General features: G+C 40.0%; 1 protein-coding gene across 1 annotated transcript; it reads right to left on the bottom strand.

The window, feature by feature from the left end:
* Nucleotides 1–2,866: 2,866 nt before the first annotated feature.
* Nucleotides 2,867–21,124, bottom strand: dnaaf11 (dynein axonemal assembly factor 11; the record flags this gene model as incomplete). The annotated part of the gene is made up of 12 exons (XM_080543465.1): nucleotides 2,867–3,059; nucleotides 9,207–9,292; nucleotides 10,062–10,157; nucleotides 12,518–12,587; nucleotides 12,702–12,767; nucleotides 14,220–14,293; nucleotides 17,994–18,165; nucleotides 19,360–19,493; nucleotides 19,767–19,939; nucleotides 20,048–20,125; nucleotides 20,253–20,420; nucleotides 21,115–21,124. 12 exons carry the CDS (start codon nucleotides 21,122–21,124, stop codon nucleotides 2,867–2,869), a joined length of 1,320 nt encoding a protein of 439 aa, XP_080399591.1.
* Between the last annotated feature and the right edge of the window lie 1,618 nt (nucleotides 21,125–22,742).

Genomic DNA, 22,742 nt, shown 5'->3' with positions numbered 1-22,742 from the left:
GCTAGGAAGAAGCCTCTGCTGTCAAAAAATAACCAAACTGCCCTTCTTAACTTTGCCGGAGACCATCTGGACATGCCTAAAGGTTTCTGGATGTCCATTCTCTAGACAGATGAGTCCAAAATTGACCTTTTATGTTGGTTTGATGAGTGAGTTTTGAGAGCAAACTTGTTTGAAAAGACAATTAAGAAACAAGAGAGAAACAACAGAGAGGAGCTCTCCAAAGCACGTCTACTCCAAAGCACGTCTACTCCATCTGCTACTCACTACCCCCCCCCCCCCCCTCCCCCATAATATTTAATAATTTGACCGGCATGATAAAAATAAAACAAATATTACAAATATAAATATATATTTTTTCATTTTCAATACATTTTCTTGTGAGTCGACAGGCCGTATCGAGAGGGTCTGCAGGTTGGCTGCCATTGATCTAATGTCTCAAGGACATACTGTAGACTTTAGTTAGAATGTATGTTAAGGTATTGTATCAGTATAAAATATATTGTATCTATAGTAAAGGCTTAAATGGGATTCATGAGTCTGATGTTCAACCTAAATCTCTAGTGAGTACTTAACCGTTATGTAGTTTACTTACTTTTCTTTACTCATGGATATGTTTGGTAAAGCCTTGGGCTCAATTAGAATATTTAGGTTGGTATTCTTCAAAGCAAACTGCCCTTATGCAATATTAAGTAGTTGTTAGTAGTAGTTATTGCACAGATATCTACATTGAGACTAGTGTATTGGCCTTGGTGGAGAACTTACTGCTGTCAACTAATGCTCCATATACTGCATTAGTCAATAAGCTACAACAACATTAAGTAATGCAAGGGCGAAATAGTCAGTCACACATTGGGGGGGACACTTTGGGGGGATATAGATTTTTTTTTCTGACTTTTATTCTGAAATGTAATTTTTCTGACTTTTATTCAGAAATGTAATTTTTAGGACTTTTATTCTGAAATATTTATTTTCCAGACTTTTATTCTGAAATGTTATTTTTCAGACTTTTATTCTGAAATATATTTTTCGGACTTTTATTCTGAAATTTTATTTTCCTGACTTTTATTCTGAAATTTTATTTTTCAGACTTTTATTCTGAAATTTTATTTTTCAGACTTTTATTCTGAAATTTTATTTTTCAGACTTTTATTCTGAAATTTTATTTCACTACCTTTTCCAGTTGAACATAAACAAAACTATTTAAATGCTGCTATTGTTTGCGAAATATACTTACACTGTACTAGCTGTACTGTGTAGTAGGTTACTAGCTTCTATCTATGTTACAGTAACATGTAAGTGTGCTGGCCATGTAAACAGTAAAACATGACATGGATTTCAAGAGAGATCAGTTTAAATGCATATAACAACTGCAGACCAGACTTTGAAATAGGAGCGACACGCATGAACACTAAGATAATGCCCGCATTTCACAAGCATCAATTATTGGGGGGGACAAATTGTCCATCTATGAACATTGAAGGGGACGTGTCCCCCTGTCTCCCCATACAATTTCGCCCATGAAGTAATGGGTTAGGAAAGAAGATGTCTCGTCGGCCCACAAGGGTTGACATTGGGAACCGTTGCTTCAAATAATCATTGAGGCGTTTGCATTTCACAAGGTTCACAAGTTGAAAAAAGGCAAACACTAAAGACACTTATTGGGGGTGAATGAGTGTTTAAATATCACAAATTAGGAATTCCTCCTCTGATTTCCTCCTCTGATGACAAACGGAGCTGAGTGGGCATATTTCAAATGTCATCTGCATTGTATTATCTGCCTCATTAGACTGTTAAATGATTCAGAGGAAAACGTGCGACATGTGTTATCTTTATATACCAACGGCCATTTCAAAGACCATTCCCATTACTTATGAAGAAATAATAGAGCTTCATCGAGCATAATTTTGTGACGGGTATGTTTCCTTTCCTCATGACGACCAGCAGTTCGGATATGTAAGTCTGATATTTTCACAAGAGAAGACATAACAGATTCTCTCAGTTTTGCATTGTGAGTATTCTATTGAGTATTTCTATACATACAAACAGAATACTGCATCCTAATGTTAATGGGAATATGGTTTAACGGTGAGGCTACAGTGGGATGTAAGCGCACACAATCCATGAAGTACCTGTCAGCGCAATCATTTAACCTGCTACACCAGAAATGTAAACAGTTGCAAGTTTCTAGTGTACAATCACTAGTCTAGTCTGAGTAGACTGTCCATTTCATTACATTTCTGAAAGATTCATGTACAAAAAGTAATATAGATAGTTGTCAAATTCAGATATTGCCCGTACCTATTTTACTAATTTGCCAATGTGGAATTAAGATTTATTCATGGCAAGTGTATGCTCTGGGGGGGGGTACTGAAGCTGGCAGGAAAAAAATATGGTCCAACCTCAAAATGTTCTCTCAAGCCATGTGGACAGAATGTAGGAGATAACAGTAATGTTGGAGAGAGAACAATATGAATCTGTGAGCTCAAATGTAACAATGTAAGAGAAGTAAAGAACAAGGAGATTCTGTTGAGGCTGCAGGACCTCTTCCAAGTGTTTATTTTGTCCTCTGGGCAGTAGCTGTGTCCAGAGATAATTTCAAAGATCAAAGATCTAGAAGAACGATTTGCTTTGGTAAGCATCTGGGACGAGTATGCATGCCAAATACTATGCTAGGTAGTAGGGCAGTACATTGGCTTTAGATACAATCCAGCAAATAAGGACATTCAAAATAGGTGAACTATAGTATGTATCAAAGGTTGACAATACATGTCTCTTGTCTTTGATAGAACTGTTTCTCATCTCCATCTACAGGACATCTGGCATGTTTGTCAAATATTTGCTCAACAAAACATTTGCTTTCGCTTGCTCACATCAATGGAGGAACATTAGGGTCATCCACAAAGTCTGCAGAAGGGATGTGATCAATCGTCATGGGCAGCGGTTTCCGTGACTCCAGCGGGCCTTCCCTGGGGGTGTCCCCTCGTGGTACGATGTTGGCCAAGTCAACACCTGAGTGTTTGCTGGGATCCACCTCCAACCTTTCATAGCCATTCATTGTCCTGTGTGAACAAATGCCAAATCCACATCAAACACAGTACAGTGCAGCGCTGTCAACACAAGAAAATATTGTCAAATGGTATTGAACTAAGTTAGAGTGGCATAATCCAATCATACTTCTATTAGTCAATTAGTACGGCTTGAGAAATCGTCTCACATTATTAGATTATAACATTCCATGAGTCATTCTTCAAATAATTCATGCTTAAATATCTGCTGAAAGTAAAGTCCATTTCAGTCCCATTTCACCCCTTGGCCCTCGATTTCAGCCCTACGGCTCCGTTTTGCACGTGTAGAGTAGAGTAGAGGTGTCCCATCTCTTTTTTTTCATGTAGGGGTAGGGCCAAGGGGTAGGGCTACACAGCCCTCCAAACTGAGATTTTTGAGGCCCAGACTCCGAAGAGAGCCGCAACCGGAGGATTATGAGATCCCAGAATGCCTTGCGAATCATCGGCATGATAGTGGAATGAGGAAAACAAGCAGGAAGAGAAACCACAAATATATATATTTTTTTTTATTATAGATCTTTTCTTTCTTTTTTTTATTTTGATCAAATGTTTTTGCTTTGTTAGGTTTATGCCTATGCCTATGTATCTAGCTTTGTGTCTAATGTTAGCTATGTTACATGTTTTAAGGCTGATTTGTGCATGATAGTCCCGCATTTTGACATAATTTCCATGTCGCATTTCCCCCCTTTGATGGCATATGACGTCCGAAATGTCACTTATGTTCAGCCACGAAGTTGTTGCACTACTACGCTCCTCTAATATCAGTGCAGACTGGCAGGGCAGGAGAGGGTTGCTAGCCTACAGAGCACCGTTATCCTGTCATGAACTGGCCTGATAATGAAGAGTTGTTCTTTTTTATTTTATGACTTGTTTGATCGATTGACAGGATGGAACTTAAGTTGTGAATGAATCGCAAGCATCGATGCTTTTCTATGATACTACTGATGACGTATCAGGGCCTTGAAGGATTATCCCATTCCATAGGGGAAGATTTCCAACCACTTCCCCTTGTGACTCTCTTGGGATTGGGCCTTTAGAGTCAGCTCAAGAGTAGGCTGTAAACTATTCCTGGTAGAGCACATCCATGAATTCATCTCCAGGGACATTATCTTCCATTACGCAAGACATTCTGTTTCCATAAAGTGGATTGATCCCACTCTTCCATTCCATCAGTTTCATCCCACAAAATGAGGTCATCCCATTCGGCAATTAATGAATTCACATTACTTAAGACAGATGCCCCCAGAAAGACAATGAGTTATCGCAATGCTTTTAAAAGTATCTCTAGGGATCATTCATCAAATTGCGACGTTTGGGGACCGAGGGGTAACCTCTTTACATACTGTAATGTTGCTCATACACAGATTCACATGTGTAGATTTTGAAAAGCAAACAATAGTTAGTTAGTAATACTTGGGGGGGGAATAAATAAAGGTACCTCCCAATTATGAATATGAACGAATGCCTGCTTTCAAGAGATTGCATGACAATAGCATAATTTTCAACCCCTCTCCTGAATATGCGAATGGTCTTATCTCTGATATTATGATATATTATTACTATTAGAACTGATATTATGTCTACCTGGTTAATATTAGAGGAAAGAGAAAATTAGAGACCTATGATATGCAAAAATAGAGATCTACTATTTTGTATTTGGACAGAACCCCCCCCTTGTACAGCCATCAACATACAGTAAGTGCTGGCAGTATGGCAGACGAGGGGCCGCTGTTGCCACTTCATTACACCTACTGAGGCATTTAGAAACATGTTTATTTGGAAGGGAAATGAAGCCCGTGGTAACAACAACACTGGAGGATAAATCGCTGGGGTCACGATGTGGCTCGATGGAAATCTATAGAATCCTTGTTATCATGACTGGACCCAAAATTGCATTGTAATCGGAATAGGCTGAGTAACATCATCACAAAGTTCTGGTTAGCTTCACTATCTGCCATAGATCCATAATGGATTCGATTTGGAACGGATGTGAGATCTTGTGCGGGCCTGTTGTGTGCTGTTATGATGATCTGACTAAAATTACGATTTCGATAAAAGAAGCAGAGAATGGAATGATGAAAAGAAACAGAAATGTTACAATGAGTTACGGTTGTTGGAGTGTTCCTCCTCTCTTTTAGTTTTCTGACAGTTTCCTCATTGGAGAGTAGCAAAGGTAAACCATAGTAAATCGATGATGAAGGGCCGGGGAAAGATTGACGACACCTGCAAGCATGCAAACACTCATCTTTGTAATGGATAGGTAACATGGACAGGATAGGTATCAAAGGGAATGTGAACTTGACTGTCAAATCCCAGTTACCACACTGGGCACAGACCATGCAACATAACCACCGATTCAATTGTTGATCAATATAAGCAAATCTGCAGGGCCTTAATGAGGCTGATCCTTTAAATTGTGAAGAGTGGCATTGAGCGACCTCCATTCATTGTTGCATGTTATGAATAATAAGGGTCAAACTAGGGAAAACGCAGTTAATTTAGTGTTATTGCAGGATTTTAACTTAATGTCCACCTTACCTTTTATGCTGCTCCATTATTTTTGAAGTAAATTCAAATCTTGCCTTGCCCTGCCTTGTGCTATCAAGCAAACCCAATCATTGCCCTCACCTCGAGGCAAACAGCCTTCTTAGCGAAGAGCTCAGGATGTAATATGTGAGTAATCCCTGGGGTAAAGGGTCGCCATCTAATCAGGTCCAAATGGTGCAATAACTCAGCTCAGCACAGCCCCGTTCACCTATCACCAAGCATTTCTATTGAATGTTTAATTTAAGCATCCAGAATGACTATCCCTTCGGTTGATGGGAGAAGCTGAAGGACAAGGCCTATGGGGTACGGGTCATGAAAGGTGAGATCATGGAGCTGGAGATCATGGAAAGTAATGACATCATCACTGATTTCTTTACCAGCAGTTTTTTCGGGGTACAAATGCAAATTATGTCAAACTGTATATTGCGTTCACAATGTTACCATAATCATTTCTGATAATTATTCATATTAGACAACATGGTTATCATTATGAACATCAATAATAGGGTCAGAGGAAACCCAATTATTGTGAAACTCTGTCATTGGTTTGATTGTCATTTAGAGCACTGTACATGCTTGTGGATAAGACGACACCTCACAAGTGACGATGTAAGTGAAGATGTAAGATGTAAGTAAAAAATAAATAAAACTTGCCTTGGAGCAGCTCTTAGGGGCAATTTATAATCAAAATAAAATAAAATAAAATAAAAAATTGTTACGTACATCGCATACAGCCATAATAGATATACTGAAATGCTTTGCAATCTCGCTCCTCGATCAACAGTCAAAAACAATCAACAAATCAACAATACAATATAATATAGACATAATAAATAGTGACCATAGTAGTGTTTAGTGTCAGCAGAAGCAATAATGGCTGTAATAATAACAATAGTAATACAATGTCATGTGTATGTAGCAATTACTCCATATGAACCGTATACAGTCTTTATAGTCCCTTGATCAATTAACCTGGTCAAGGCTATCTATCTGTGACTGCTGGGAATGCGTTCATTAATAATAAGGACCTATGGATTATAATGAATAGGGACACACGCCTTCATCTCCACCACTGAGATGCATCTTTGTGAGTGGTTAAAGGCCAGTTCAGACCAAATATCTGCGACGAGACAAGACCGCTTTAGAACGTCGCAGAGAAAAACTTGCAAAAACCAAGCATGATATGCGGGACTGCATGTGGAAGAGAGAGCTTAGCAAGGCTAAGACAGTGGCCAAGAAAAGTATGTTTGCTTTAGCATTGGCTTAATGAGATGATGTGGCGTTCAGGTGAGTCTTCCTATAAGAAGGGAAGGCATTATACCACAGAAACTACAATAGGAGCAATGAGTGCAGCCTGCAAGTAATTGCAGTTTATTGGAGTGCTTTTTTTTATGTTTAATCATAGAATAGGTACTGCTTTGGCATAAGGTCATTTATTGTAACATTTGAATCATACCTATGCAATCTTTAGTGTACCTTATGCCTGTGGATAATCTTTATATCTCCCAACTCAGTTGTTAATGTATACAAATCCCAGTTAATCTAGACGTTTTCCTTTATGACTAATCTTTACATTGCCCGGTTAATGTGGACAGATGTTTGACCTGTGGTAGGCCAGGGCACTTATCACTTGCAGTTGCAGTCTAGATCAGTTGCACTGCAGATGCTGCAGACATATGGACTTATAATGCGGGCCAAGCATGTGTCCCTCCTGATGTTCCCGTGCCCATCAGATATGACACTAGGCCTACTGAAGTGGATGCTCATTATCGAATGCTCACCTATCTGATCAAATGCAGCTCACCAAACACATTTGGGCAGTTGATATCTAACTTACCAATGACTGAAAGCCTCTGAATGAGATGTGCATGCTTCTCAACACTAATGTATAGATAACAGTAGTCTTTTAGAATCGTCTACAGTGCCCTCCATAAGTATTGGAAAAGAGGAGGCATTTTGTCTTCTTTTAGCTCTTATACTCCAACAGTTTGGATTTGAAATAAAACAATCACAGCTTTAATTCAATGTTGTTGTTTTTCTGATTGGGTTCATCAATTTAGAAAGTACAACATTGTTTTTAAACATACTCCCTCTACTCCAGGGCTCCAAAAGTTTTGGAGAAAAAAAATCATAAAATGTCTAAATAAAGTATTAGTAAAGTTTAGTATTTGGTCGACAATCCTTTGCATGCAATAACTGCCTGAAGTCTGCAACCAATTGGCCCCACAAAACGCTGGGTATCTGGTCTTCAGGCGGTACCTCCTAGAGAATGTTCCTGATCTGTGGGAAGGTTGTTTGGGGTTTTTCATAATTACGGTGACCGTTCTTCGTCATCCACAATAGAAGACTTCCATGGCCTACATCTACCAGCCCATTTGCAATTGTTGTTACAAACTATTGATTTTTGTCAAAGGTTTTGCCTATGTTTCTGATTGATTCACAATGCTTTCCTTGACCATCACTTTGGTCCTCATGTTGACAGACACCAATAGCAGACTGATAAGAACACACTTGACTAATCAGAAAAACCTGTCAAGCCAATTTTCCAACAGCTTTGGTGCCTAAAGGAGCTAAAAGAAGACAAAATGGCTCCTCCTTCCAAGACTTATGGAGGGCACTGTATGTGACGCATTATTGACATATGATCAATCATCAATGATAGGAGCGCAAGTTTATCCCACGTGAGGTGCATGTCTGTACACATCTGCTGTATATTGACTCTGTCGTGGATATAATTGATTCTTAATAGATTTAGTAGAACTTACAAAACACAAAGAGCTTAGATCAATTGTCTCCAAAGAGGCCTTTTATTAAGCCAAGTCACATGAGCGCAGAGAGAAATGAGCCGACCAATAAGCAAGAAGCAAGCAGGAAGCCCCCAACGATGGGTGTGACTCATATTTATAGACCTGTCCTTGGTCATGAGGTCACTATTCTTGGGAACCAATCATATTATACAAATCTGTAATTACACAAGTTATGGCCCTGTCCATAGTCAGAATTATTCACTGCGCCACAGATCTTGGCCCATCCCTTACAGGAAGGAAATGGGCCTTCCTTGAGTGCTAGCTTCACCAAACTGTAGAGAGACTTACATTTCTCAGTATAACATGATATAAAACCACTACAACTCCTCACTGCTAGCAACAAACTCAAGAAGTTAATAGCTGATGGATTTACACACACACAGCTTTTTTTAAATCTTATTGATGTCAACTCCAAACTTGGTTTATGGCATCACATTCCATGCTTTTTTATGTGATCTCTGCTCAGGTAGTTGGGTAGATTTAGCGAGCTTTTCATGTCACAAACACAACTGATTAGAGATGCTGTTCTCGTGTGAGGGAGACTGGTTTGCAATTGCGGAGTTGGTGATGAAGTGCACCGGACTGATCACAGTTCAAACACACGTCTGTGTCCACATTAACCAGAGGATGTACAGATTAACCATGGGAATTTTCAGGCCGGTGTATCTGGGACATATGCCTATGGATTGTGCATATGCGAATATGGAATTGGGAGCTGATCGGAAGCCTGTAGATAGGGCAAAAACATACATGTCCATCCATCTTAACATTAAACCTGAGAAATTACCTTGTGTTTTCCTCTGGTGTGTGGCTGCTCAGAGGGACTGTTGGAGATCGCTGTGTTGCCTTTTTCAGTTTGATTTCACCCTGAGCCTAAAAAGATTTTTAAACATTTAAATCTATCGGAAAACATCATGATTGAATGGTCATTATTTACTTTCTTTGCAAATCAACTCAATTAGTTCTTGGAAGGTAGGTTAGTACATTAGTTCAATCAAGGCCCTGGAAGACAGTTAAAACGCCTCGCCATGTTTCTAAAATAACATTATACAGTATGTGGTCCGGACAGCCATAAGGACATTTTCAAAATGTATGCTCATATGCTGCAGTTCTTATTTTGACTAATGGCAGCTCTCAAACTCACCAACTGTAGATTGCATTGTGTGGTAAAAAGAAGAAGCCCAACTAAACGAACCTCTGAAAGTCGAATGTGTTTGGCTTATTTGCCAAGAGTCAGTTGCGGTAGTCACAGAGATTGACATTAAGAGCACAAAGCATGGGAGCATTTTCAAGACATACACACCAAGGCCAGCTACGAAGTGGCCATGTTAATCACACAGCACGGGAAACCCTTTGCTGAGGATGAATTTGTAAAGGAGTGCCTCACGAAAGTGGTGGGCCCAGAAAACACCAAACGTCACACACTTCTCCCTGCAAGAGGTGATGGACTGTTTAAAAGGGTGGGACAAGATGCTCGTTCACATGTGCAACATTTTGAGTTGATTGTGATTTATAAAGGGAAACAGGCGTGGGACTTGCGAAGGCACCGTTTTATAAATCCGAATGTTGGTGTGCGTAAACGTTTGTTTGTTTGTTCTACGCAAAGTTTTCTAAATGAGGCCCCAGGTGTTTGAGAACATACCTTTGGCATCGTGAGGACCAGGTGGCCGGTGATCTGAGACCTCTTCACTGTAGAGCTGTCAGGCTTCACTTCAGCAGGCAATGCCAGCTGAAAGATCTGTAGAATAAATTATTCACAACTTTAATTACAAAGATGAATCCCCTGATCCCACACCGACAGTGTTACAACGTGTTAAATGACTGTAGTCATTAGTGAGGTCTTTTATAGATACAGTTTCCAGAAGAGTTGGACAAGTTATAAGAATAGCTCACTGTGGAGACTTTGAAGTTAATAAATCGGTCCCAATGGAGAGGGGGGGGGGGGGGGGGGGGGTGCATAGCATGGTTACTGTATAACACGAAAATGATCTGTCCCAAATCATATTACTCCACCAACTTAACTAGATCTAGTTACCGTCAAAGATTAGCCGTTCCTGAACTGTAGAGTGGACTTGATACAGTTCGCTGCGTAAGTTATAGGACAGTGAGGCATTTTGTCTTCTTTATAATATATAAATAGAATATATTCTTTAAATAAGGGGACTATGATGATGATGATGAAAACCTTTATTGTCCCCAATGGGGAAATTTTGTTGTCAAACAGCTTAGTTAGGGCAGACAGAAAACATTCAATAAATAAATAGATAAAACAGTGCAGGCTCAATAAGTAAAAAGTTCCAAGTTCCAAAGTTCCAGCTCCAAAAAGCTGTATAAAAAGTGTTGTCATTTCTAAATAGTGAAACCAATTATCTACACAAATCATCAAATAAAAGCGTAGAATCTATCTATACTGTAACCTCATAGCATTTGTTTGATTTTCAAATCCAAACTTTATAGAATAGAGCCAAAAAGAAGAAAACATACTTCACTGTCCCATTACTTATGCAGGGCACTGTAAATATACACCTCAATGACACCTCAGATCAATGTCCCCTGCTCCCTAAATTGCTACGTATTAATAAAGGATGTTTAAAGGTGTCATTCCACAGGGTATCACCGGATAAATCACTCCCGATCTAATCATGCCGGTCTTTGGCACAAAACGGCGAGCCATAAATATGCAGTCTTGGCGTTCCAAAATCCAGCAAGACCAGCTCCTCCAAACTGCCAAGCAACATTTTTCAGTTTGTTTTTAGAGGTCTAAGCAGTGGAGACCCTGGGGATGTATGGCTAATATGTTATTTTTTCTTAGAGAAAATAAAACTAGCCTAAAAAATTTAAAAAAAACTACAGTCTCTGAATGAATTGCTCACTAAACAGCTGTTTAATCAAGCTTAAAGGTCTCCACTGGCCTGTTTGTGTGAGATTAAAAGCACTTACATCGCACTGAGTGTACTGGGGGGAAATACAGCTGGGCTGGGCATGATAAACACATGCTTTATTATGACACACAGTCCTCCTTATGATAATGAGAGACTACAGGAATGACAGTCTGCTAACTATGATGGACAGGTGGCATCTTTGAAAACAAGAAATTCACAGGCAGAATATTCTCTCACCATGATGTCATACATTATCTTCTGAAAACTGTGTAATGTCCTCACTGGGACTATCAAATACTAGATTGAAATACAAGTCAGACAATCTGCTTTAAATCAAACAGTCTGCTCATTCCCTCATCGTCTCGGCAGAACATTTTGATGAAAAGTATTAGTCATTAACTATGCATTTGTGATTCACCATTTGATGAAGAAGTCGAGAATTTAATCAAGAATTTGATGAACAATTTAATGAGAGGGCAGTGCGACACTAGAGGGGTCTTCTAACTTGTTTTTAACACGATAGGATGAAAAAGCCATGTTGCATCTCGTAAATGTGCCGGCCTGCTAGAATATTGCTGTGCTGCCATAACTCAGAGTGTAATCTAGCTCTTGGCTGGCAACTGGCAGTCTGCCTGGCAGCGTGCCCACTGTTGCCCGGGAAGCGTGTGGGAGTAGCTGTCGGAACTGTCAGTGCCATCAACACTCTCTTAAAAGGTGACAATCCGTAACTGTACATATGTCTGCATGCCTCCTGCTCTAAAAGAGCATGCATGCATTATCACATGTTAGTAAACCTATGTGCAAAGCCACACCAAATCTGTCGAATGGCAACCATTGGAGAGAAAAAAACTATTCTATTCATATGTTTTGTCTTCTGTCAGTCTCGTTGATATAAAGACATATTACCAAAGACCTGGAAGTAAACTATAGTCCTGATCTGTGATTTCATTTTGTCATATAAATTACGGTATCAATACTTCAATACTTCAATAACTGATAGATGACTTCATTGTGATTTGAAACCTACATTTGCAGGCTGTCATTGTAAATAAGAATTAGATTTCTGGGGGGCAGTGTGTAGGTTACTTTTACAAGCTGTAACGACACGTTTTTCACATTGTAAACAAAATGGCGGGCCGACCAATTTGCAACAGTTGAGGGGAGCATTAAATGAAAAAACATTATCACAATGTAGCAATGTGAAAACAAAGAGTACCTTTCCTTTGACGGCCACCCTGGCATATGTTGGTTGAACATCAACATCCAACAGGGAAGTATCCATATGTCTGCATGTGAAATTGAAGACATTTTAGTGACGTTTTTTTGCATCGGGATACATAGCCTACTGTACTGTAAATCTATTTTAAATGCTCACGTTTCATTTTTGTTCACAATTGTACCTGTAGACTTCCAGATCCAAGACAATTATGTTATTGTCTTCATCTTCTGTGAGTGTGAAATCAAGCCTATGGATGGGATGATATTGTAATTAGATAAGGCCATTGACAGGAAACAAATCAAAATCTATTTGGTATGGCTAAGCCACTAACATCTCAACTGATTTGAAAAGCATCCAGCTGCAGACATACCATCTCTGGTCACATGCCATGTGAACCTTGAGGAGCCCTCAGCTCAGCTGTATGTGCTTCTGCTAGCTACTGTATGTTCTACAGTACACAATTGTATATGCCTATCCCCCTTTTGTTGCATATACTTTTCAGTCGTAAGGGCAGCACTACATTTACTTGATAGTTTTCCTTTCCATTATCAGCTGTGTCATGTGTTTTGTTTGTTGACAAGGTTTTACTGTACATGGGTATGTTAGCCTGAACGGAGCTAGTGGTCGTCGTACTCACGACAGATGTGAAACAGAAACTGCTATCAGTTGGTTGGATGAGCACGTCACACTTGAGGACATTTGAACATTCCAACAATGTTCAAAAATAATAATAACATAATTCAAATAATATGAATACTCTATAATTCAAATAATACGGATAATATAATATAATAAAATAAAAAACTCTGGCATCATTGAATTATTTTGGCTAAATGAGCTTGCTGCCTGGGGCAGTTTATCACCTGTACTGTTTGTGGCGGTAATGCGTCCATTCACATCACACAGCTACCGAAAACATCACTGAAGAAGTCTCAGAGGCCTCAGTGCATAGGCGGCGGTATGTCTGCAGCCAGACACTATTGACTGATCTGTCTCTACTTTTTAGATTTTAGGTAGATACAAATTAGACAGGAAATCAAACTTGTTTTAGGGCCACGGCTAATGGAGGGTAACCGTACTGGCCCATTTCCCTCGTTGCACCGCATCACCGGAGCGTTCCACGGCAGACATGGCCAGTCCAGAGATCAAGACTGAAAGCCACTAATGTACGAATCACACCCCAACCGGTATGTTTTACCTGACATGCTAACCAAAAGCTTTCGGCGTTCCGATGAGGCGAGTGACACAAGGCAATCAAGGGATCAAATAAATGTTTTTTTTGCTGCTCTTGCTGTGCTGCAGATGACAACATCTCTTAAAAGCAGTAGAACCAATCAGGTTACAGAGCACTCTCTGCCCTAACCGAATAGAATGGCCCTCTCTCCCCCACTGCATATTTCCACAAAACACCATTAGGGCATTATAGGGCTCCCTTGTCATGGAAAGAGGTTGAGCTACAAGCAAAGTTGATCTCAATTCCAATATCTATACTTGCATACCACTAAGAATACAGAGCCGACACAAACATTACATTTGAGTGGCTTTTTGCTGGCTACAGGAAGCATTTGCAAGCTATGAATGTGTCATGTTTAACTTTGTACCATTTAAAGGTTAGGTTTGCTTCTTTTCACTTAGATATTAATTGTAAAAGGCATTTTGACTAGGGGTGCCCACATTTTTGCACCCCCACTGTACATACTTTGGTTCGTTGACATTCATCACCCGTCCGTCAGGCGTGACCAGTGTCCTTGGGGCCTTGGGCTTCTCCTCTTTCTCCCTGCAGAAGGAAGCAAAGCGTCATCAGGCTAGCAGCTCTAGCAGCTGATTAACTGCAAACTACCTTCAGAGTTATGGGGCCGTCAGGGTGAAGGTGAGAACCAATACCTGAGGACTGGTAACACAAGTGAGTTGTGGCAAACATCGCAAAAAGGCGTCACATGGCAAACATGTTCATCAGAACACGTGTGGATGTCGTATGCACATGCAATGCAAGCCAACTCCAGCGTTCACTGAAATTGTCAACTTGATCACTGATCTGTTCATTTGCTCAGGAAGATCTTGCATTTGTTGCCATTCGTGCCTAGTGTATAATCAAGCACTGTATGACCAGAAACAACAAAGAAGTGGGAAAACCATCCTGCAGTGCGCACGCACACGCACACGCACACGCGCACGCACGCACGCACACACACACACACACACACACACACACACACACACACAGAGCTGTTCAAGGAGAGATAGCACTTCAAAGCTTGTAGTCTTTTAGTTCAGGTAATGTACACTTGTACAATGTCTTAGTCAAATGTCCTCTAAAAAGCTTTTCTTGGCATTAAATATAGCATCACCGCATTCCACCACCATCTGTCTTTCTTCCCAACCTTTTCTCATCCAGTTCACTTCATGCCAGGAGTCACTTCTGAAGGTTAAAACAATGCACACTACAAAACAGGGCCTTGCTTTAAGACTTTTTGTCTTTTTAAAAAAAACTAAAATCAGTGGGACATTGGTATAAACAGCTCCACTGGCAGGTTATGGAGTCCAATCTGAGCACAGTGTGTCTAGACAGTTACTTAGCCTTGCTTCCGTGGCCACATGGCAAACGCTACATTAACATTAAGTGTATTTCCTGAAAATATAGACAGAATTCTCATGCCCAAGTGCACACAATTACCGTGCCCTCTCATCATATTTTAAACAGGCAACAAATCTTAGCAAGTTCATGATCTGTTAGGTGACCTGAACCCTTACCATGCTGTTCATTGATGCAATGAAATCACAAAACACAAACATCTACAAATCCTCCATATACAGCAAGAGACCAAATAACTTGAAATGTCTCTCACTCTCTTCCTATACACACACCAAGGCACAAGTCAAGTCCTTTTCACTTGATGCTGCAGGTCCAGGGTTTGATACACTACACATGTTTCTCTTAGGCAAAGCACAGCGACTGACCATATAATAGAATCCACCTCAGTAGCAGAAACGTCATCTTCCCCAACAATACAATGACGGGATGACTACATGCATCAAGCCAGTGTTTAGTGACAAGTGTGTGTGTAGGGAAATAGTCAAAATGGTAAATGTATTATCCAGATTTTTTCTATCCAGAAAACCAAGGGTGATCGAGCATTCCAAACCGTGGCTCCTAAGCTTTGGAATGCTCTTCCCTCGGATCTTAGATCAGCGGTCTCGGTCGAGGCTTTTTAAAAAACAGTTAAAGACTGTCCTGTATAGTCTTTCTGTGTCCTGTTGATATTTTGTACACTTGTTGTTTGTTACTTGTTCTTATTTTCACTTGTTTGCCTATTTTAACCTGCTATGACTTCTGCTTTTATATTATGATCTTGTATTTGTAAAGCACTTTGTGACCCCTGGTCTGGGATAGGTGCTAAATAAATAAATTAAAACTTACTTACTTACTTACTTGAACTTCATAGTTCTTCATATGTATGTTTTCATGGTGAAATCGGGCTTATCAGGCTAATCAGTAGTAGTCATTCCTATAATGCAGTATCTGAGTAGTTGCCCTCCCCATTCCAAATAGAGTAACACTGAATAGTGAATAGTTAGAGTATAGAATAGGCCTAAATCTTGTCATGTTTTATGGTAAGTCTTATTATATGTTAAACTACACATTACAATGCACTGGAATAACTGTACAGCCGGTGAGCAGCAGATAAGAGGTCGGGACAGTAATGACAGTGTAGTAGAGAGCCCCAGATCCCCCCCCCCCCCGACCACCACCACTTCAAAGGGACATCAAAGCGAACCAAAGCACATGTGACACGTACAGTATAGGCACTCTCTGACATTCTCTTACTTTTCTCCCCATTCATAGTAAATCAAGAATGTTGACAGCATCACATAACAAAATACACATGGAGCAATCAATGTATAGCTTGAACGGCATGAATTAACTATATATTATAACTGCAATTGAGTATTGCTTGTTATAGGACCAGTTTGTGGTTTTAATAACTAACTTGGCCATAAGCTTGACTGTCCTATTCCTATACTGTAACTGTTGTGTGCCCTGGGACTTGGTCTAATTCATTGGCATAGTGTTTTTAACTGTAGAGCTAACAACTGCTGTAATTGAGGTGAGAGAGACAGAGAGAGCGAGAGAGAGAGAGAGAGAAAGAAAGAGAGAGAATGGGGAGCTTAACGAAGGCTACCCAATTAACACCCTAGCAAGTGGGTCACCTGTAGGGTAAGCAGGCCGCGATTAATTAACAGCATATGGGCAAATTAACGAAGCTTGATTTACCCCGTACCTGAGAGAGAGGGTAAAGAGATGATGTCTTGTGATTACCTCTAGTAGTGAGGGAGGGGAAGTGAAAAGTCTGCATAACCAAACAACATAATTGCAACTTAACATCAGACCAGAACATGTTTCTAATTTCACAGTCATGTACAAAGCCCCATTGGTTCAAATGATAATTGATATTATAGTGACATGTAGTGGCTAAACCAATGAACTGCTTCAACATTACAGAAATTAACTGGAGTAACCACGGTCTTGGCCATGCGTTGTGATAGGTACCAGGGTTGGGGTCAATTCAATATTTCTTCAATTAATTCAAGATGTGATTTGCATTTACAACTCAAAAGTGGAAAAACATTTGATGGGTTTATTGAGAAATCATGAAATGAAAATAAATTCCCTATTTGCCATCATTGTATTGTAATTTCCATTTACTCTTTTAATGGACTGAAGTTAAATTAAAATAAGTGCAAAACCTGAATTATACACCAATTCTTAATAATGGAGAGATGGACTTAAGTCTCAAATGAAGCAATTCTCCTGTCATCAGACCTCAGATATATTCAACGACTTAAGTGCCCCATAAAAGTTAAGCACCCATGGAGTTGGGGTTTCACCTAAATAGAGGTGTGTCCTGAGATGTTCAGAATTCACAATTATTAGAAACTGGATTCCTCAAGTCCTACTCAAAACGTCAGAGAGAAACATGTATTATCTGATATGCTGCTTTTTTATGGTATATTTGTATATGTCCTAGCATAGCTAGTAAAGACAATTGTTGATAGTGTATGTATCTGTATGCTTGTATGGATTTGTGTGGATATGCAATTTACAATTGGTGTAATTGTGTATGAATCTCCTTAAAATTGTATGTTCTATTTGTGTATTTTTATTTTATTTTTTTAAGTTAAAAGAAAAGTGCCTCAACATTTTCACCAGATGTGTCATGTGACCAGGGGAAATATGCACTAAACATTTGTTTGTTCCATTACTGAAGTTCAATTCAATTATTTGTTTGAGTATTGGAAAAGTATTTTTTTTAAAGTAACAGTTGTCATAGCGTGGTGCACTTTTGTTTACTAATTTCACATGCATGTATGGAGACTAGGGTAGAGAGGGACCTAGTAGAGATGTCAGAGTTTTTGTTTTTGTTTTTAAATGTACATATGAATGATATTAATATAATGGTAAAAGGGAGAGTACCAACCTTTCCTTCGCCTTCCTCTTCTCCTCTAGGTGGCGGTGAGCCTCCAGGCGAGACTCTGGAGTGAAGGCACATGGTTTCTCCCAGAACTCCCTATCCTGGTCCTCTGAGGAGAGGCAGGTTGTCTTGCCCTTTTTGTCCCGGTTCTCCTTGTTTTCTTCAGACTCAGGACTAGAATTCAATTAATCACATAAACAAAACAGGTACTTTTTATTTTTTCAACCTATTTAAACATATGGACATTTGATCTTCACTTCAACAATATTGAGAGATGGAGGTAATATCAACTAAACAAATAAAACTGAAAATAAATCTTTTTAAAGTGATTTGTAAAAATGTAATTAACAGAAATGCAATTTTCTTGTGAGGAGAAAGGTAGGACACCCCCATTTCTTACTACTTAAAATGCCTACAATTAGAATCAAGTGCACCACATTAGGTGTAAAAGATTAGATCCTTGTTAGAGAGGATTTTGGAAAAGCCTGTCTTATTTAAAAACCTCAGACAGTTAGTTTGGTTTGCTCTTGATTGTTGAATTGAGGGGTATCACCATGGCGAGTTCAAAAGAGCTCTCTGAGGCCTTCAGAAAGAAGGTTGTAGATGCTGGGAGTGTCTGGGAGGGGATTTAAATCAGCCATTCCACTGTCCAGTTTTGTTTACAAGTAGAGAACATTTAAAACAACTGGCAACATGGCCAGGTCAGGCCGTTCTAGCAAGTTCAGCCTAAGAGCAGACTGCAAAATAAAAAAAATAAAAAATAAAAAGTCTTCAACAATCCTAAAATGTCATCACAGGACCTACAGCTAGCTCTTGCCACAGTTGATGTCAAAGTACATGCATCTATCATCAGAAAGTGACTGCACAAGTTTGATTTACATGGGAGGTGTGCAAGGGGGAAACCCTTGCTGTAAAAAAAAAAAACATCAGGGCAAGACTAAAGTTTGCCAGAGAACACCTAGACCTGGGGGCTGTTCCACGTACGTTGATTAGTATATTCGCGATTAAAAGGAAAGCCTCGTTCGTTCAGGCAACTCTCGATTGGGATTCAAGCCTCAAGTGATTCCGAATGAGAATCAGGCTTGTGTCATCAATGTTCTAGAATCAGGCTTGTGTCATCAATTTTCACACAAGTCCGGTTTGGAAATTCTCTATTTGGACGCGGGTCTGCAGGCAGACAGAGCCCAGAAGAGCCGATTGGCGAAAAGAAGATTCTAGATTCTTCTCTGGAAAGTGACAGCGCAGCGCTCCTATTTATTGATCTTTATGAAGACGGAAAATATAAGATGCCTCTTCTCTGTACTGGAGGCATTGTTTTCCTACCTCTCCTCCTGCTGCTTCCTCTCTTCTTCTTTCTCCTCCTCTAGCTGGGCCTCCTTTTTCTCCCTCGCTCTCTTCCTCAGGTACTCCTGCTCCTTCTGATGGATCAGCCTCCTCACCGCCTCCAAACCCTGTCCGGCCCGAATTCGCTCGGAACGTCCAATTTCTTTCCCATCAAGCCACTGCACAACGTATAGCAGTGTTAAACAAACAGGTCTCAGACAAGGTTACTCATTACATGAGCCATGTTCGCCAAAACACCTGCTTCACACTGAAGCCCAATGCACATGGCGTGCGATATTGTCGCACGACAACATTCTATTCTCCATTCACACCCACACACTTCGGTGGTGTGAATTGAGAATCGAATGTTGTCGTGCGACAAAATCGCACACGCCGTGTGCATTGGCCTTGACACCTAGATATAGGCTAATTAGTTAGGAACCTACTCATACCTTCAGTTGGGGCAGCGAGGCCACCACGTATTGCCTGTAGCCCTCAAACTCAGTGCAGGGGTTCCCCACCAGGAACAGCTCTCTGAGATGAATGTTGTGCTTCAGGGACTCAACACTGCTCAGTCTACCCACAAAGTTCACTGTCAAGTCCAGCTTCTGGAGACTCTCACATCCTGAGTCAAGAGTCAAGAGTCAGTGTGACAAATCAAATGATTGCTCTAAAATAAAGCAAACCTGAAGTGATGATTTGAGGTCTATGATGAGTACAACATCATACAAACCTTCAAGGTTTTCAATTAGTTCAATGTTGTTCAAGGCAAGGTTCAAATACTCCACTTTTTTCAATCTAGTTACATTTTCTGAGGAGACAAAAACTCACAACAATGAATTACGTTGACACAATGGCATTGCAGTCTGATTAACCTAAATGGCAATACATCACAACTGAAACAAAAGGAAGAGCGAAGGAAGTGAATAGAGACCCACCTATTCTGGGAATCAGATTGTTTTGTAAGTACAGAATTTTCAGGTCCCTGCACCACCTATCAAGATGTTCTAGTTTCTCGATATCTTGCTGATGCAGAGACAGCTCCTCCAAAGAAAATATCTCGCAGTTGTTATGCTCCGATCGACGACGGACCATATCTTCGGTGACTAAAAGAAAAAAGTGTGTTTTTCACATAATACAGTCAGTGGTTCACATAGACAGTCAGTGGTTCACATAGTCAGTCAGTGGTTCACATAGACAGTCAGTGGTTCACATATCGTGAGTTTAGAATGATAAGGTATCTCCGTTTAGAATGATACGGTTCTATCTCCGTTTAGAATGATAAGGTTCTATCTCCGTTTAGAATGATAAGGTTCTATCTCCGTTTAGAATGATAAGGTTCTATCCCCGTTTAGGGCAGTTCAGAGATATTGAGCGTCAAAGTTTTTACATTCCATTATGTTCTGTGAGATGGAACCTTTGTATTTTATTCATTACTAACTCAAAAATGTCAACATTTAAAAAAAATAACACCACACAGGCATTAATAAACACCTAATGGATCAGATTATGTAAAAAAAAAAAACTGGAGATAGAACCTTATAATTCTAACGTCACATAGACAGTCAGTGGTCAGCGCGTGCACTCAAAACAAGCTCATATTATGTATTAGTCTGGCTCCGTTCTTTAACTAGCTAGCTATCTCATATCAAGGATGCAAGTTAAATTAGTAAGAGAGGCAAAAACATTATGGCTCTTTGTAATGTAGAGGTTACACTTTACACAAGCATTTCTAGCGTTGTTAATTGGTTATTTCGATTAGTTTGTCAGTCAGCTATCTTACAAGGCGTTGCTACTTACTGAGGACCATGTTTCTGTTGTCAACCGTTGCTATAGAAACCAACATCCAGGCCGCTTTCATACCTCTGAGAGCGCCGGAGCGTCCACGTGACTGCCTCTTGTCCAATCAAATTACTTACTTTACTTGCCAACCGCACCGACCGAGTGTGTTACTTCCTGGTCTTTCAGTCCGGAAGAACGTGATTGGCTACGTCAAGGCTACGTAACACGCCATTAGGCAAGTGGTAGTAAATATGTTCATAGGCGAAAGACTTAAATTGGTGTGGAGATAAAATAAAGCCCAGTTTTGCCATTAGGCAAGTGGTAGTAAATATTGTCATATTTAGACTGATAACGTACACAGAGACTGAGAACGTCTGAGATCTTTACCTTTTCTTTTCAGTGTTTTCCCCTGCTTTTATATTCATTCTATGCATGTATATGTTTTTATATATGTTTTTATATTCACTTTATGTTCTTATTCCTGTTGTAAAGCACTTTGAGCTGCATTTCTTGTATGAAAGGTGCTAAATAAAGCTTTACTTACTTACTTACTTACTTACTTACGTGTATTTTGATTGGTTTACTATTTTAGTAGTACCCCCCGTTTGCCTGATCGACTAGTAAACGTGTTTAAAGTTGTTTTGTTCTTTAAAAAAAAAATGGAAATGAAAATGAAAAAAAAAGTGGGGGGTGGGGGGTAAGGGTTAGAGTTATTGCCAATGAACTCAAATGTGTTGGGGAAAATGTTATGTAACTTCTAAGGAAAAAACTGGCTTCTCCCTGGCCAGGGGATTGATATTGATCGCCTAAAAACTAAAGAGTGCTTTTGCCCACCGCCTATTTGATTATACTTTTGTTGACATTGGGGGATTTGTAAATAGTTGATGTGACGTGACGTTCAAGGCTCAAATCATGTTTGCCAAACGTGGAGTGTAATTCAGCACATATATGTTTATAATGATATTCAGATATGAAACCAGGGGGGTATTCATTCCATCAACATCGCTAAAAGAACATTCCTAAAAATATCCAGGCATATTATGATAAGTCTCGCGAGAAGTTATCAAAAATAAGCCAGGATTTTCCTTTAGCGATGTTGATGGAATACCCCCCAGGTGCTATTTGCATGTAAACTGGCTTTTACTTTGAAGGAATTCAATCCGGAAGTAAGTTTACAACGTTGATCGTAGTGTCAGAGAGGGTTGCAGGCAGGCAGGAAAAACACGGGCAGTGTTGCTCTCTCTCGGTTCGTGTAATGGGAACGTTTGTCCAAGTCGCAAATAGTGCCAGTGTCGAGATTTAACTCGAGCACTTTTAACTCTTTTAGTATCAATATATTGCATAAATTCTGCCTTTCCTTCGTTGTAACACAATGACGAACTACCAGGCTTTCCACGTTCAACTGTCCTCCATCATGGAGGCGCTGACCAAGGCTGCCGTGACAGAGATCTGCGGGCTGGTGGATGACAGTTACGCCGTGTTACAATTAGAAATCTCCCGAAGCCATAAAGAAAACGAAGCTTTGAGGATGAAACTGGAGTTGATTGAGACCATCATCGTCCGTGGGAACAGAGGCAGAGCCGGGAACATGATGGCGATAGACGGCCAGCCGGCCACCGGCACAGCGCTGATGTACGATGCTGTGG

This window comes from Nansenia antarctica, assembly GCF_963989245.1.
Source record: "Nansenia antarctica genome assembly, chromosome: 12".
Taxonomy (NCBI): Eukaryota; Metazoa; Chordata; class Actinopteri; order Argentiniformes; family Microstomatidae; genus Nansenia; species Nansenia antarctica.
The sequence above is the reverse complement of the archived record's forward strand: the minus strand, read 5'-3'. Positions and strand labels throughout refer to the sequence as shown.